Here is a 17,140-nt window from a genome sequence, read left to right on the forward strand (position 1 = left end):
AACAATCCTGTCATATGCTACAACGTGGGTGATCCTTGAGGGCCTTACACTCAGTGAAGCAAACCAGTTACAAAAAAGACAACCACATGAGTCCAAATTCATAGAAACAAAAATTAAAATGGTGGTTGGGGCGCCTGGGTGGCACAGCGGTTGGGTGTCTGCCTTTGGCTCAGGGCGTGATCCCGGCGTTGTGGGATCGAGCCCCACATCAGTCTCTTCTGCTATGAGCCTGCTTCTTCCTTTCCCACTCCCCCTGCTTGTGTTCCCTCTCTCGCTGGCTGTCTCTATCTCTGTCAAATAAATAAATAAAATCTTTAAAAAAATAAAATAAAATAAAATAAAATAAAATAAAATAAAATGGTGGTTGCCAAGGGCTGAGGAGAGGAGAAAATGGCGAGTTGCTGTTCTATGGGTACAGAATTTTAGTCATGCAAGATGGAAAGAGATGTGTTGTACAACGCTGTGCTTACAGTTGGCAATACTGTACTATATACTTAAAAATTATTGATAGTAGGTCTCATGTTATGTCTTTTTCACCATAATTAAAAAAAAACCTGGAACTAATTAATGAGTTCAGCAAAGTTGTAGGATAGTAGGTCAATATGCAAAAATCAGTTATGGTATGGTCACTTGCAATGAATGATCCAAAAAGGAAATTAAGGAAACAATTAATTTATAATAGTACCAAAAGGATAAAATGATTGAGAATAAATGTAACAAAAGAAAAGTAACACATATGCTCTGAAAACTTCAAATAATTGTTGAAAGATACTAAAGAAGATCTAAATAAATGGAAAGACAGTTTATGCTCCTGGATCAGAAGACATAATGTTGTTAAATTGATATACAGATTAAACACAAACCCTTCCAGAACCCCAGTGGCTTTTTTTTTTAAGTTGTTATTTATTTGAGAGAAAGTGAGAGAGAGAGAGAGAGAGAGAGAGCACAAGACGGGGGGAGGGCCAGAGGGAGAAGCAGACTCCCCACTGAGCGGGGACCTCAATGCAGACTCCATCCTGGGACTCCAAGATTATGACCTGAGTCGAAGGCAATCACTTCACTGACTGAGCCACTCAGGCGCCCTCCCCCCGCCCAGTGGCTTTTTAAATAGAAATTGGCAAGTGTATTCTAAAATTCATATAGGAATTCATGGGTCCCAGAGTAGCCAAAATAATCTTGAAAAAGAACACATTTTGAGAACTCACAATTTCAAGACTTACCAAGTTACAGTAATCAAGGCAGTGTAGTACTGGCATAAGGATAGGCATATGGGCCAGTAGAATAGAATATAGAGTCCAGAAATAAATCCATCTATCTATGGTCAATTGGCTTTTCACAAGGATGCCAAGACAATTCAATGGAGGAAAAGTAGTCATTGAACAAATGGTTCTAGCATAACTATACACACATGCAAAGAATGAATTTGGACTTCCTACCTCACACCATATACAAAAATTAACTCAAAAATCCATCAAAAGCCTACATGTAAAAGCTAAATCTATAAAACTCTTGGAGAAAAACATAGGGATAAGTCTCCATGGCCTTGAATTTGGCAGTGCTTTCTTAGATAAGTCACCAAAAGCACAAGCAACAAAAGAAAAAAATAGATAAACTGGACTTCATCAAAATTTAAAACTTCTGTTCTTCAAAGGACACCATCACGAAAGTGAAAAAAAACCCCACAGAATAGGAAATATTTCAAATCATACAGCTTATAAGGACTTATATCCAAAATATATTTAAAAACTTACAATTCAGTATTAAAAAGACAACCCAGTTGAGAGCGGACAAAGGATCCGAATAGACATTGCTCCAAAGAAAATATACAGATGGCCAATAAGCACATGAAAACGTGCTCAACATCATTAGTCATTAGAAAAGTGCACATAAAAAGCCCCATGAGATTCCATTTTCATAGCCACTAAGGTGGTTATAATAAAAGAGTTGAATAATAACAAGTTTTGGAAGGAAGGGATCACCAGTATATCTTTTCTGTGAGCAAGGAAAGGTTTACATGAAGCCACGCCTAATGACTTCTTCCGGTCTCATTGGCCAATTTGAGACAAATGATCATTTCTGAACCAATCCTAGCATGAGGAATAGGATTTCCATGATTGCATTACACTAACCATTTGCAGCGAAATGGAGGAGGTTTGGGTAGGCAACCATCATCGCATCACTACAGACTTCCAAAGGAAATTCCGGTTCCTATTACTAGAGTAGAGAAGAGAGGATTATGCAAAATCAACACGTGTCTCCTGCGCCATTGGAATCCGCTGGGGTGTGGTGAGAAAAATCATTAACTTGGTCCTGGAGTCTGCTACAACGTGTTGGTGATTTTAGAGGGTACTTCACTCTCCAGCCCTCAGTTTTTCCAAATGGAAGGTTTCCTTCTAGCTTTTAAATAGTACTGCAACTGCGTGTGTGTGTGTGTAAATATGTATATGTGTATTTTTTGTATATGTGTAAAGATATATATGTATATACATATATATGTATTTTAATATATATATTTATATATATATTAAAAATACACATTGCCTTCTAGCAATGAAAAAAGGCACACATGCTTTTCTGCAACTCTGATAACAACATAAGAACTTTTCTGTCATTCAAAATCTCATTACCCTATTATTTATGTACTATGAGACTCCTACGGTGTGTGTTTTTGCCTGCCAAACACTACTCTTTCTTCCACCCCGAATTTACTTTGTGGAAAATTTTGTCCAGACTCTAACTAACGGGTCTCTGGATCTTGGTTTCATCACCCATAAAAAGAGGGAGCTGGCAAAGGTCCCTTCTAGTGTTAGTGTCCCAAGAGCTCCCAAGAGAGGCTACAGGGGGGATTTGTATCCCTTGGAGAGACCCTGCCGGGGGCTGACAAGGCTTTGGGATAACGTTCTCCCTCGAGCTCATGCGTGGTGAACTCGGTTTGTCAGTTTCAAAATGGAAGTTGATCCATGGTGGGTCTGGTTCTTTGAAAATGCAGTACGTTGGACGTAAATCAAAATGGAGTCTTCTCTGCTGAGTGTCCTTTGTTGGACGTGCATATCATTTCTGCTTTTCAGATCAGTCAGACCAGGCCCCTGAGCCTCGCCAGCAGGCTGTTTATGTCACCACGACTCTGAGAACTGGAAAGCCTGGAATGTATTTGTCTTCAGGCACAATTAGCTCATGGGGCTCAGCAGGGTCATCAGATCAATCTGTATCTTTTCCTTTCCCCACTCCTCACTCCCACTTGGTTTTCCTTTGTTGGCCTTACTCTCGGGAAGGCTCTCCTCACATAGTGACAGAAAGGATTCCAGAAAAAGACCCAAGGCTGACATGGGTTGGTGAGACTTCCACTCCTGCACCAGCTCTAACGGACAGGCACAAAACCTAGATCTACCAACCCAGCCGCCGGAGTGGATTCTATCCTAAAGAATAATGGAGGAATCTTGAAATGGGGTTGACATGGTCAGATCTGTGTGTCAGGGAGGAGGAGTCTGGCCAAGGGGCAGGGATTGGGAGCAATGGAGGAGACTGGAACGGGGGAGACTTGCTAGCAGGCTCTTGGACTCATTCTGGGCAGAAGTGAGGAGGGGTTGAACTGGGGTGATGGCAGTGGGATGGAGGGTGGACCGGCCAGGGAAGACGGTGGTGAAGGGAGAGTGTGTGTGAGTTGGTGGCTTATTAGCAGTGTTGGGAAACAAAGAAGGATTTTTGTTTAGTGAATGTTGGGTCCTGTGCTGGGAGATAAAACTCAATCTGGTGGAAGAGTTGGACCTGTAAATAACTGTTATCCAATATATGGATTACCATGATGGAGGAATGCACCAGGGGCCACTCGCACAGGGGCGAAAAGAAACGACTCTAGGACTGGCCGTGGGGGGAGGGGGTGTTAGGGAAGGCGTCACAGAGAAGGGAGTCTTGACCCGAGTCTTAATGGATAAATAAGGTACATAAGAGCTTTGGTAGCAAACACAGAGAGATTTCAGGCCTGCGCCAAGGGCAAAGAACAGAGTCCAAAAATTGTTGGCCAGAAAAACCACATCCAAACCAAAGACATATTTAGCTTTGCTCATATAACATTTTTAGACATTTTTGAATGAGCTGCCAACATTGAAAGATCTGGAGCTTTCATATAAAAATCCATATTTCTAACTTGTCTCGAAAAGTCAGGTTTAGCTTCACAGGGCCCCCATTCCTGAGCAGTACAAAGGGCTAATGCAGCCACAGCCCCTCCGCTCCCTCTTGTCATTCACCTGGCCTGCAAACTCTGTCACTGTCCGGATCAAAAGGAGCAGTCAGTTTCTTCTCCCCTGGAACCGGGGCTGGTCATGTGACTGCTTTACCGGTAGAATGTGGTAGAAGGACCCCTGGCCGTCACCTGGCCTACCGTCTTGGAGCACTCTCTCTCGGCACACTTCCTCTCGAAACCCTAACCCTAACCCACACTTAACACTAATAGTGTGAAGTCACAAAGTTCTGGAGTCGTTTTCTCTGCCACAGGTAACTGGACCGGCCACCTCCTCTCCTCCCCTTGTAGACATCTGAGGGTCCAGCCTCCGGAGCAGAGGAGTGAGAGAGCATGTTGAGTTTGGGTAATGGTGAATAGCAAGGCCAGAAGGGGGAGATCAGGAAGGGCTTTGGATGCCATGCTGGGGGAGTTTCAGCTTTTTTGCTTGAGGATCTGGTAGGGTTTTGTAGGGTGGGCGTCTTATGATCAGGAAGGCCATAGATGTCCTTAAAGAGGGAGCGGAAGATGGTCCAAGCAACACAACTCAAACAGGGGTCTGAGCACAGAGGGAAAGGGAGAGATTCGAGGTCAAGACTGCTTCCTCTGGGAGGCCCTCCCTGATATGCAGGTTAAGCCCTCCAGTTGGCAGTCAGCACAAGGGAGCACAGGCGGCAAGCCTGGGCCACAGAGACAGATTGGGGGGGGGGGTGTCCAAGTTTGTAATTGAGGAGTGCCTGGGTGGCTCAGTCGGTTAATTGTCTGCCTTCAGCTCAGGTCATGATCCCCCAGTCCTGGGATCGAGACCCTCATCGGGCTCCCTGCTCAGCAGAGAGCCTGCTTCTCCCTCTCCCTCCGCTGCTCCCCCTGCTTGTGCTTTCTCTGTCTCTCTCTCAAATAAATAAATAAAATCTTTTTTTTAATAAAAAGTTTGTAGCTGAAGCTGTAGCTATGGATGAGATAGTGGGGGGGAATTTGGGAGCCAGGAGAAGCAGAGTCCTGGGAGCACCTTGCAAGCTAAGCAAAGGGAGCCGCTCTGCAGAGGGTGGAGAGAGAAAGCTGCAGAACAGTGCAGGGAAGCAGGAGAGGGACACCAAGGGAAGATTCCAGAGGGAGGGGGAGTCAGGAGCGTCAGATGACCACCAGAACGTTTGATTTCATGATCAGGACGTTATCGGTGGACTTGGTGCGGGCAAGTCTGTGTCTGATGGTGGGAACGGAGCCAGACCCACGGAGGTGAAGGAGTAAGCAGGAGATGAGGAAGTGAGGGCAGTGAGCGTAAACAGCTCTTTCAGGAAACTTGATGGTGAAGAGCGGGAGTGAGATAGGGAAGTGGTTTGAGGCTGCCAAGTTCAGAGAGGTTCCCCCAAAGGCACAGGGCACTTAAGCTTGTTTGTACACACCCAAGAGAGAGGGTCTGTGGAGAGTAGAACTTGGCAGTGCAGGGGAGAGGGGGTGAGGGACAGAGTGAGGTCACCGAGGAAATGGGATGTGTCCCAAGAAGGAGGAGTCGGCCTAGGGCCCAAGTAGGACATCTCCGTGATTACAGTTTGGGGCTATTTATAGGGACCGGAGGTGCTGTTGCTGGTGGGAGCAGAGGGGTTGAAAGAATTCTCACCTCTTTTCTCCATAAAATAGGAGTGATGACCATCTCACGAATGTGAGGAAGGCAGCCTGAGCAGACGGCCGCTGGAAGCGTCTGGCAAGGTTGGCTAAGGCCTGAGCCTGTGGAAACGGCATCCTTATATGCCTCCTGCCAGGACTGGTTCTCAAATGTGGGTCAGGGCTGAGCCTGCAGGCAGCTGGAGGACCAGCTGAGTGGAGGCCTGGGGGCCACAGGAGCAAGGACCAGGCTATCAGAGGGACCCCTGACACACGAGACCCCGTCACTTCTTTGCTTACAGACTTGTGGGCGCTTCTCCTTGTCTTCGGAGCGAACTCCTTGAGAAGAGATCTGCCTCTTGCTGAACCCCTAGCTCTAGCGCCTTCCCCTTCAGCCCAGGCACCCGAGGCTCCAGCGCGGCAAAGAGCTCACCATTCCCTGAAATGTCCTTGCCTCTTCCTTGCCTTTCCTGGAACTGCTTTTTCCCCTCTCCCTTCCCTTCTCTACCTGGCAAACTTGTATTCAAGATCCAGTTTTAATGTGACGTCATTCGTCCGTCAGGCCATCTGTGGAGTGTCCGCCGTGCTTCGTCCCTAGCTGGCCATCCCGACTGCGCTCCAGTTTGTAAACCCATCTGCTCTGATGGTGGCCTGGACAGTTTGAATGGACTCCTGGGTTCCAGAGTCAGGCAGCTTTGTATTTGAAGCCTAGTTTGTGTGACCTTGGGTAGGTCATTTATCTCCTCGGAGCCTCGATTTCATCATCTGGAAAAGCGGGACAGTAAAGTAGCTCACAGGGCTCCTGAGACCCCAGGGGTGGAATGTGAGTGCTGACCGGGGACCTAGAGCTGCCTGGAGCAGTCAGGACTCTGGGTTGTAAGTGACAGAAACTAATTTGAAAGTCTCCTTTTACAGCTGATTTGTTTTATTTATTTGGCAGAGAGAGAGAGAGGGAGGGAGAGAGAGAATAAGCAGGGGGAGCAGCAGGGGGAGAGGAGTGAGCAGGCTGTCTGCTGAGCAGGGAGCCCCACGTGGGGCTCGATCCCAGGACCCTGGAACCAGTTGAAGGCAGATGCTTAACTGACTGGGCCACCCAGATGCCCTAATTGATATTTTTAAAGACTCTTTTACTGTTTTCCCTCTTTTTCTCTTAATGCCATTTATTTATTGAAACCAGGTAATTTGTCCTATAAAATGTTTACACGTTTCTAGATTCACACATTTTCACATTCGAGATTTACATAATTGCTTCCTCATGGTGTTATCTAGCCTGTTCTTCTATCCCCCTTATTTCCTACAAACTATTAGCTAGAGCTAGAGGGTCGAGTAGATTCAAGATGCTGGTGATGATTATAATGATGATTTTGGTAAGAAAACTACAAAGGTGTTACTACATGCTTATTGTGTCATTTTTAAAAATATTTTATTTATTTATTTATTAGAGAGAAAGTACAAGCAGGGGGAGCAGCAGGGAGAGGGAGAAACAGGCTCCCCACTGAGCAAGGAGCCCGATGTGGGACTCGATCCCAGGACCCTGGGATCATGACCTGAGCGGAAGACAGATGCTTAACGAACTGAGCCACCCAGGCGCCCCTTATTGCCTCATCTTATAGGAGGTACCTAATGTCTGGTTGTCCTACTTTTAGTGATGTTAAGATTGACTGCTGAGTCCTTTTTTTTTTTTTTTAAGGTAATCATGTAACGGTGAACGTAAGAAATTATTGCTAACTTTTTTCTGTGTAATTATATATTACATAAGGGTATTGTGCTTAGGTAAAATAAAAATCTTTATCTGACATACAATAACATGGATGAATCTCAAAACATGCTGCGTGAAAAAAGCCAGACTCATACTCCATGATTTCATTTGTATGGAAAATTCCCTACTGACAAAAAGCAGATCAGTGGTTGCCTGGGGCTGAGGATAAGGATTTGTTATAGACAGGCTTGAGGGAACTTTTAGGGGAGATGGAAATATTTCATATCTTGATTATGGAGCTTATTACTTGGGTGTATACAGTTGTCAAAACTAACAGAACCTGAACTTAAAATGAGTGTGTTTTATCATATGGAAAGAAAGATGTATCTTACTGTAGATAAAGATGATTTTAGAAGGAAATGAAACAAGGTTACAACTAGAATAAGAAGAATCCCTTCAGAATCGCCACAGAACCATACTATGCCTATGGGGAAAATCTAATGATTATAAGACCTTTACAGCGAAAATTACAAGATTATATTACAGTGTTCTTTAATTTTAACAGAAGACATAAATATGTGGGCCAATAAGCTGCAGTCATGGATGGAAGTCTAAATATCATTCCTAAATTAATCTATAAAGTTAATTCAATTTTATTAAAAATTCTACGAGGTTTTTTTTTTTTAAAGATTTATTTATTTATTTCACAGAGACAGCCAGCGAGAGAGGGAACACAAGCAGGGGGAGTGGGAGAGGGAGAAGCAAGCTCCCAGCAGAGGAGCCTGATGTGGGGCTCGATCCCAGAATGCCGGGATCACGCCCTGAGCCAAAGGCAGACGCTTAACAACTGTGCCACCCAGCTGCCCCTAAAAATTCTACAAGTTTTTAAAGAAGTCTTTCTCTGTCAGAGGGGCATGCTGAAGTATTTACGTTGAAATGCTATGATGTCTAGGATTTGTTTTAATAGATGCCAAGAAAATTATGTGGACGAAATGAATCAACACTGGCCATGTGTTGATAATTGTTGAAGCTGGGGGATGGGCACACACTCTAGAAAGTGACCAAGGGTGTGCATGATTTACAGGTGAGGAAACGTCCCTTTGCCCGGGCAGCAGGACATGGTGAAGCTGCGGTTCTCCGGGTCTGTCTGACTCCAACATGCTTTACAGCCTCTTGAGAACGGTCCCGTTCCTCTCCAGAGCGGGTGTACCCACCAGGGCTCTTCCAGTTGTAAGTGCCAGAAATCCAACTTATTGGCCTACGTAGAAAAAGGAACCCATGTCTTACGTGACAGAAAGGTTAAGGGGTTCAGGCACAGTTTGATCCAGATACTCAAATGATGTCAAGAATACGTCAGTCTTCATATCTCGCTTCTGCAGTTGTCCATGTGGGCTGATTCCGGCCAACTTTTCCTATGTGGCGACAAGATAGTCACGACTAGCACTGACCGTATAGCCTATCAGCTTACTAACCCCCAGTGGAAAGACGGCTCTTTTTCCCAGCAGCTCCAACGAATCTGCTTCTGATTGCATAGCCTTGAATCAAGTGCCCATCCCTGAACCAATCAAAAAAGATTGCTTTAACTGGGGGGGGGGGGAGAACCGTAGCCCTGTGCCCCACCTTGGACCCCGTCTTGAACTTCAGGGACTGCCAGTGAGGAAAGGTTGGTCCCCCAAAGGAAACTCGAGTTGCGGCCACCATAAAGAGGGTTTTGGTGAGATGCTAGCTCAGCAGCACGCACCAGGTACACTGTCCCAACGCCCCTCACTGGGAGCGCTCAGCCCCTTCGTAGACACAAGAGGAGCCTCGGGGCAGGGCCTTCACCACCCACCACTGAACGGACGCTTGGTCTTGTGTTCTCCGGACATCTGCTGGCGGAGAAGCCGAAACATAACTCCCGCCACCGGCCTCCCCATACCTGTCCGCCCCGCCCCATGCTGCAGACCCGCTGGGAGTGAGAACAGCATCCGTGCTTCCCGGCTTGTCCCTCTGCACGCCTGCCAGGCTCTTGCCTCCGGGGCGTGGTTTTCAGGTATCTCGCCAACGCGCTCTTCCTCTGCTGGAAAAGGAGGGCTCCAGGATGGAGGGCAGTGTGTGCCTGTTTCCTCCATAAAACGAAGTGGGGTCTGCCACCTAGAGGTGCTGCGCGGACTAAAGGATTCACAGCGCCAAGACAGTGCCCCGCGCAGAGTGGACGCACGGTAAACGCAGCGGTTATTCTTACCATTTCCGGTGGAGACCATACATCCCCGTCCAGTTGCTTCCGTCCAGTGGCAGGACCCGCAGGTTCCTACGACTGAATCAGGTGGAACACTTTTACATGCGTTGTCTCACTTGAGCCTTATCGCTTTGTGAAGCGGGCTGGACAGATTGTCTTTATCCCCCATTTACAGATGAAGAAACTGCGGTTCAGAGAAGTTAGAGTTCATGGCCAAGAGCATGCAGCCAATCAGTGGTGGCGGTGGGATGTGAACCAGTCCCTTGAAGAATCACGTTATTGGGCCTTTGCTCAGCTGCCCCTAGCCCACCAGGCCTCCTTCGGTGGTGCCTGTTGGCCCCCTCTCACCTTGTCGGGTCCAGCCCAGATACCTGGCGAATAGTAACCATGGGGAGAGCCCACATCCATTAAGCACTTGCTACACTCCAGACCGGGTACATAACGCTTTGCTCTCCCCACTTGAGGTAGGTGTGACTCTTACAGAGGGAGAAGCTGAGGCTGACGGAGCCTGCCCAAGGTCACTCGGTAGTGTGACAGCCAGGAGCCCAGCTTGGAAAGCAGTCTGAGTTTGGAGTAGGCCTCTCTTGCCCTCTCATCCCGGCCTGCACGAGGCCTTCTCCGAATCCAAGGAGTCCTCCTTGCTCTTGAGTATGGGGTCTGGCTTCCTCCTCTGCCTGGCATCCTTGGAGCCGGCCTTGGGCTGCTGAGAGCTCTCTGGGGACAGGAGCCGGACCCTGACTCACCGACCTCTGCCCCCCTGCAGGAGGAAGCCTCTGTAAGGCCAGAGTCATTCACTTGTTCCCTGTGAGGCAGGCGGGTCCCAGGTGCTCCCAGATGATGACAGGAGATGGGAGAGGAGAGGTGACTCTGCCAAGGCCACCGTTTGTAAATGTAGGAGCCTGGACGGGACCCCAGGGTTCGGCTCTCCATCCCTGGCCGGGGTGGGGGGGGGGGAAGAGGGGGTAGGCGGGCGGAAGGCAGCTCGGCCTCAGCTGGGGGCGGGCGCGGGGGCCGGACTTCTGTGAATTCCAGGGACAGGATGGCGAGTGGGCTGGGGGCGGACTGAAGGAGGGAAGAAGGAACAGGGTATTTTTGCATTTTGACATTACAAAAGTGCCGATTAGATTGTCAGCGACTGGCCGGCAGCATCTGCTTGCGTTCTGAGTTGGCAGGCGCGGCCGAGCCGACGGAGGGAGAGGCGGCCGCGGGCGGGGGGTGGGGGTGGGGGCGGCGCCTCCACCCCGAGAAGGGCTATCCCCTTTAAGAGCTCCGCCCAAAGGGGCGCTGCCACCCCTAAGGAGGTGGGCAGACGCCGCTTCTCATTCATTGTCTTGACAAGAGCATCCTCAGCGGGCTGTCTCTGGCTCCGCCGGCTCCTTCCTCGTCCTCCTCCTCTCCCTCCTCCATTTGGCGGGTCACTCATCTCTCAGCAGCAGGTAAGCCTGGGTCCCCGGGCAAGGGACAGGGCATCGCTGCCCTGGGCCACCTGTGGGGCATCCGTGAGCTCGGCGGAAGGCGGCCGTGGGGGCGGACGGGCTGTCAGCGCGCCGCTGGGAGAGGGGATCGAGCCGTCCGCGCCGCGCGTGCAGGGGACTCGCCCGGGGGAGGGGGGTGTGCGTGGGAGGGTCCATCTGCGTGTCCCAGGGCGCTGTGCACAGGCCGGGGTGAGGGACCACCGCAGCCAAGATGGAGGTGGGGGAGCGGGGGGGGGGGCTGGCTCGCGCCAGAACGGGCGTCAGGGGTGGGGGCAGGGTGGGGTGAGCCGAGCAGCTGCCCTGAGCTTGGAGACAGGAAGGGGTTGAGAGCAAAACAAGAAAAGACCAAGTTCCCCTTTCCGCGGTTTCTGAGCCTGGTACCTGCGGTGGGGGAGGAGGCAGGGTGGGGCGATGGCTTCCTGTCCCCCAAGCTCGGCTTTGGGGCTCCCCTCTCCCCAGGCCCAGGTTTCGCATCTGGGTCTGATCCCCCTGCCCCTGGACTGCTTCTCCTCACACAGGCTCCTCACCTGCTTCCAGGGCAGGCGCACCGGAGCCTCCCGGAGCCTCACGGGGCAGGCCAGGGCAGCGGGGTGCCCAGCGAGAAGGGCCAGGGCCAAAGGCAGTCTAAGGGGCAAAGCTCGGGAGGTGGGGTAGAGGCCTGGGAGGGTGCCCTCTGAGCAGGCGGCATGGCCCCTACACGGCCGGGAAGGTGATGCAGTTGGGTGTCGGGATGGGGCCTGTAGCCTGGGGAGCCAGAGGTGATCCCTGAGGCTTCAGTCGCTCTCCACCCGGCCCGGTGGGGGAAAACCATCCTTGCTGGACCTCAGAGAATCAGCGCCGCCTTTCCCTTCCCCTGAATAGTTCCAGAGCGGGTGGAGATGGTACTTAAGGGCACCTGCTTAGGCAGACTCGAGAGGCAGAGGTGTGGGGAGGAGAGAATGGGACCCAAGCCATCTGCTGTTTCTGGAGCCCAGAGACCCTCCTCCTGGGCAGGCCCACATGCTGCTCCCCTCTGGATGCCCAGCCCTGTGCCAGGAGGTGAGGGAGGAAGCTCCCCATGTGGGTGTGAGGGATGTGAGGTGTGGCTGCTGTGACTGAGAGAACCCCCCCTCCAGGCTGTCGCCACCGAAGCCCCCAGAGGGTGGGAATGTGAGCCATTGGAGGGGGGGCCATATCCGGCAGCAGTCGACAGATCGGCCCTTGGTGCTACCCCACGCTGGGCTCTGCCGCAGAGGCGGAAGGTATAGACGCGAGGCCCGGGGTGGGCAGAGAAGGTGGGCCTTGCAGGTTGGCCAGGAATGAGAAGGGGTGAGGAGGGCGAGCAAGAGGGAGACAAGATGGCAGTCCAGAGGAGGGGGCAGGGAGCCCAGGGAGCCGATGCTGGGGAAGTTAGTTGAGACCTTAAACACTGGCTGAGGGGTGTCCTGGGGGACACGGGCGACACTCTAAGGTCAGAGTCGACCTGAAGGGAGAAAAGCCCTCAAACCCACGTGTCCCCCCAGGATGAGCCGGCAGGTGGTCCGCTCCAGCAAGTTCCGCCACGTGTTTGGACAGCCAGCCAAGGCCGACCAGTGCTATGAGGATGTGCGCGTCTCACAGACCACCTGGGATAGTGGCTTCTGTGCTGTCAACCCCAAGTTTGTGGCCCTGATCTGCGAGGCCAGTGGGGGAGGGGCCTTCCTGGTGCTGCCCCTGGGCAAGGTGAGCCCCTGGAGCCCTTGGGCCAGTAGCCTTCCACATGAGGGGGGCCTCTGGTCCTCCAGTGGCCCCACAGAGGTCCTGATTAGGTGACTGTCACCAAGCCTTCTTGGGCTGCAGCCTTGTCAGCTGTAAAACTGAGCTGGGCCACATGAGCCTCCAGCCTCCTCCAGCTCCTACGTGCAGTGGTCGCGTGGAAACTGAAGCTCAGGTGACACCAGAAAGGTCATCCAGCAAGTCTTGCAGACCCAGGGCCTTCTCCCCTCCGGAGCACTGAGAGAGCTCCACCGGGTCCGGGCAGACCCAGCTGTGTTCTCGGGGTGGGAGGGGCTCTGGGCCTGGCCCCGTCTGAGCCCCCGGGAGCTCTGGCCCCCTGGCTGCAGGCAGGGATGATGTGAGAGGCCCTCTCCCATCCCCCAGACCTGCCTTCCCTCTGTACCTGCTGTACCCCCTTCCGCTCTGCTGACCCCCACCCCCAGCACACTCCTGTGCTCTTGGGGGGTGAGACAGGAAGGGGAGATGGGTCCTAAGTTGTTACCTTAAAAGGGCCGATGGAAGCCAAGAGAAGAGGAAGTGGTTGTGGGGCGAGGGCTGGGGCGCTCTTCACACAGGAAGCCCTGCGGCAGCAGCTGTCCCCGGAAGCGGCCATTTCCAAACCTCGGCTCCTGCCCGGGGCCAGTTTGGACAGACTTCCCCGGTCCCTATCCTGTTGGAAGGACCCCTCCCCATCCCCACACTTTCCTGGGGTCCCTAACCTTAATACAACCTCCCCTGCCCCGGGCCTTGGCCTGTCATCCCCTGGAAAGCCTCCCTCGGGGAAGCTGGGGTGGGAGTGCCAGCCCCCAGGGCATTGGTGAGAAAGGTGGGGGTGGAGATGTCAGGACCTTGGCCAGGGTCTGACAGTAAGGCAGGACCAGGGCCCAGTGTGCCCCCTGGTACCCAGCCCCACACCCCCATCCTGCATTACTTGTGGACAGCCCTTCTGAGTTGCCCAGACACCCCTGGGACTGGGGCAGAGGACCAAAGCCTCCCACCCTAGGCCCTGTTCCACCTCCCAGGGACCCCACTGCCTCCCTCCTTGTGCCTCTCTGAAGGGTTGTGGGGAGGCTGGATCAGGTTTGGAAAGCAAAAGTCCCTCCCTCAGAGGCCCTGCTCTGCCCCCTAGACTGGACGTGTGGACAAGAATGTCCCCATGGTCTGTGGCCACACGGCCCCAGTGCTAGACATCGCCTGGTGCCCGCATAACGATAACGTCATTGCCAGCGGCTCCGAGGATTGCACGGTCATGGTGAGCGGTGGGGGGACACAAGGGCTGGGGGAGCTCTAGCACTGGATCTGACATTTGGAACCCCCAAGTCTCACTCGCCCCTTCTCTGCAGGTGTGGGAGATTCCTGATGGGGGCCTGACGCTGCCCCTGCGGGAGCCTGTCGTCACCCTGGAGGGCCACACCAAGCGCGTGGGCATCGTGGCCTGGCACCCCACAGCCCAGAACGTGCTGCTCAGTGCAGGTACCTGGGGGGAGAAGAGGGGTGGGCCGGTCACCCGACGGCAAGGGACGGAGGCTCGCGGTTTCTAACGCTGGCGATACCACCCAGGTTGTGACAACGTGATCCTGGTGTGGGACGTGGGCACCGGGGTGGCCGTGCTGACACTGGGCTCCGACGTGCACCCGGACACAATCTACAGCGTGGACTGGAGCCGAGACGGCGCCCTCATCTGCACCTCCTGCCGTGACAAGCGTGTGCGCATCATCGAGCCCCGCAAAGGCACCGTTGTTGCCGTGAGTTGCCCTGAATCATGACCCTTGATCCCAGGCCCTTTACCCGCCTCTGCACCATCAGCCAGGTCCCTCTTTCGCCCTCAGCTGGGGTCTGGTGCTTAGGATGTGTGCGTGGGTACCTGACTGACCGCGTCCCTTTCCTTCCAGGAGAAGGACCGTCCCCATGAGGGGACCCGGCCTGTGCGTGCAGTCTTTGTATCAGACGGGAAGATCCTGACCACGGGCTTCAGCCGCATGAGTGAGCGGCAGGTGGCGCTGTGGGACACGGTGCGTGCTGGCCGGGGAGCAGAGACCCGCCGCGACTGGAGGCTTAGTGTCTGCCCTGCCACTTGCCCGATCAGATAGAGCCATGGGCCTCAGTTGACCCTCTGTGGGATGCAAGTCTCCACTGGTTGTTCAGAGAGGGCCCTCCCCAAGTCTGTGCCCCGAGCTCTTCGCAGGCCCGGCTTGGCCCAGCTCATTGTTCCCCGTTTCCCCCATCGCTGCAGAAGCACCTGGAGGAGCCACTGTCCCTGCAGGAACTGGACACCAGCAGCGGCGTCCTGCTGCCCTTCTTTGACCCCGACACCAACATAGTCTACCTCTGCGGCAAGGTGTCCCCGTCGGGCAGGGACTCGCGGGCCGGGGGTGGGAGGTGGAGGGAGGAGGGCTCGGAAGGGACCTGGCTGGAGGCCGCCGTGGCGTTGATGCCCGCGTCTGCATCCGCCGCCCACAGGGTGACAGCTCCATCCGCTACTTCGAGATCACTTCCGAGGCCCCATTCCTGCACTATCTCTCCATGTTCAGTTCCAAGGAGTCCCAGCGGGGCATGGGTTACATGCCCAAACGTGGCCTGGAGGTGAACAAGTGTGAGATTGCCAGGTGACTGACCCCTGACCCTGACCTGAGCATGCTCCCTGGGCAGTGCTGACCCCACTCGGACCTTCAGCTCTGGGCCAGCCATGCGCGGGCGCTGCTCACCTTCTTATTTCCACAGATTCTACAAGCTGCACGAGCGGAGGTGTGAGCCCATTGCCATGACAGTGCCTAGAAAGGTGATGCTCCCATGTCCCTTCCTGGGCCCCGGGCCAGGCACTGACCTCGCACGGTTGCAGGGTGGCGGTGTGGCCCAAGCACTCTCTTACCCAGCCTTGGCCTTGCCCACAGTCGGACCTGTTCCAGGAGGACCTTTACCCACCCACCGCAGGGCCCGATGCTGCCCTCACGGCTGAGGAGTGGCTGGGGGGCCGGGATGCCGGGCCCCTCCTCATTTCCCTCAAGGACGGCTACGTGCCTCCAAAGAGCCGGGAGCTGAGGGTCAACCGGGGCCTGGACACTGGGCGCAGGAAGACAGTACCAGAGGCCAGTGGGACCCCCAGCTCGGTGAGAAGTGGATGGGAATCTGGGAGTTAGGACGGGAAGATGTGCAGGGCAGGGGCTGCTACTGATGTGGTCCTTGTCCCACCGGAAGGAGGCTGGTGTTCGGGCCATCCTACACTCATGTTGGGGACCCTCTGCGGGGAGAGCAACCCTCTGGGGGCCAGGAGCGGGTAATCCTCAGGCCTCAGAAAACAGGTTTCAGGTGTCTTGGCCTGCAGCTGAGGGACAGAAGGGCCACGCCCTGGAGCTCTTGGTAGGGCGGTGGGGGGCTCCCCGGGTGAAGGATGGGCCCGGGACTGATGTGGGGCTGGCTCCCCCAGGATGCCGTAGCCCGGCTGGAGGAGGAAATGAGGAAGCTCCAGGCCACGGTGCAGGAACTACAGAAGCGCTTGGATAGGCTGGAGGAGACGGTCCAGGCCAAGTAGAGGACCGCAGGGCCTCAGCGGGGGCCACGGCATCGCCTCCCTCCCTCCATTCACACCCTTCTCCTCAGGCCATGATGGCAGATAAAAAATAATAATAAAATGGCTTTATTTTCTGGTACCTCTGACTCGGATGGTCCCCTGGATGCTGGGTCTGCTGAACGGACCTGCCCTCGAGCTGCCCCTTCGGTTGCCTTGATGAGATTGGCCCGTACCAGGAGCTGGGGCGGGGGGGGCGCCTCTTGAGCACCTGAGGCCACAAAAACAGGCCTCAGTGGGTGGGAGCCGTCCCACGCTCTTGTGGGTTGAGAGCTGGCAGGGTCTGAGCTATGCAAGGCCTTGCCTGGGGCGAGCCTCAAAAATTCCCACAATGACTCAGAATTTGCCTTTCCTGGCCAACTGCCACAGGCTGTGTGCGACTGTCCAGTCACTGTCACTGGTGAGGAACCAAAACTCACAAGACACCTAGACGGCGCTTACAGGATGTGTTTCAAACTGCACAACATCAGAGGATCTTCTGTGAGGCCAAGCTTAGAACCGAACCCTGGTTTACGGGTGAGGACACGGAGGCATAGAGCAGGAGAGGGGCCTGCGGGGGGCAGACCTTGAGTCATGAGCCCCGCCCCCTTCTGGTCCCTAGTCTTCCTGCCAAGTTGCTGCCTCCCAGTAC

At 53.5% G+C, this 17,140-nt stretch overlaps 1 protein-coding gene and 1 long non-coding RNA gene across 3 annotated transcripts in view; both read left to right on the top strand.

The window, feature by feature from the left end:
* Nucleotides 1–10,665, top strand: part of LOC148110488 (uncharacterized) — a 44,758-nt gene extending 34,093 nt beyond the window's left edge. The window contains exons 2-3 of the long non-coding RNA XR_015727238.1: nucleotides 7,261–7,434; nucleotides 8,602–10,665. This is a non-coding gene — a long non-coding RNA (uncharacterized LOC148110488). The remainder of the gene's footprint in view (nucleotides 1–7,260; nucleotides 7,435–8,601) is intronic.
* Nucleotides 10,666–11,011: 346 nt separating this feature from the next.
* CORO1A (coronin 1A) lies at nucleotides 11,012–16,591 on the top strand. Of its 2 annotated transcripts, XM_087869106.1 has the most exons (12): nucleotides 11,042–11,171; nucleotides 12,326–12,451; nucleotides 12,713–12,911; nucleotides 14,074–14,196; nucleotides 14,288–14,417; nucleotides 14,505–14,689; nucleotides 14,837–14,956; nucleotides 15,178–15,282; nucleotides 15,405–15,550; nucleotides 15,666–15,723; nucleotides 15,836–16,051; nucleotides 16,369–16,591. In XM_087869106.1, exons 3-12 carry the CDS (start codon nucleotides 12,714–12,716, stop codon nucleotides 16,471–16,473), a joined length of 1,386 nt encoding a protein of 461 aa, XP_087725232.1. In that variant the 5' UTR covers nucleotides 11,042–11,171; nucleotides 12,326–12,451; nucleotide 12,713; the 3' UTR covers nucleotides 16,474–16,591. The 2 variants fall into 2 exon arrangements, with proteins under 2 accessions (XP_045641879.2, XP_087725232.1); XM_045785923.2 differs by lacking the exon at nucleotides 12,326–12,451 and having other exon boundaries at nucleotides 11,012–11,171.
* The last annotated feature ends 549 nt before the right edge of the window (nucleotides 16,592–17,140 follow it).

Source organism: Ursus americanus, chromosome 2 (genome assembly GCF_024610735.1).
Source record: "Ursus americanus isolate L20-20 chromosome 2, mUrsAme1.1.p, whole genome shotgun sequence".
In the NCBI taxonomy this organism is placed as follows: domain Eukaryota; kingdom Metazoa; phylum Chordata; class Mammalia; order Carnivora; family Ursidae; genus Ursus; species Ursus americanus.

Coding starts and splice junctions, on each gene's coding strand:
- CORO1A (XM_045785923.2), top strand. CDS start 12,714: ATGAGCCGGCAGGTGGTCCGCTCCAGCAAGTTCCGCCACGTGTTTGGA. Junction 14,957..15,177: donor AGGTGGCGCTGTGGGACACG/GTGCGTGCTGGC, acceptor CCATCGCTGCAG/AAGCACCTGGAGGAGCCACT. Junction 15,551..15,665: donor AACAAGTGTGAGATTGCCAG/GTGACTGACCCC, acceptor TTATTTCCACAG/ATTCTACAAGCTGCACGAGC.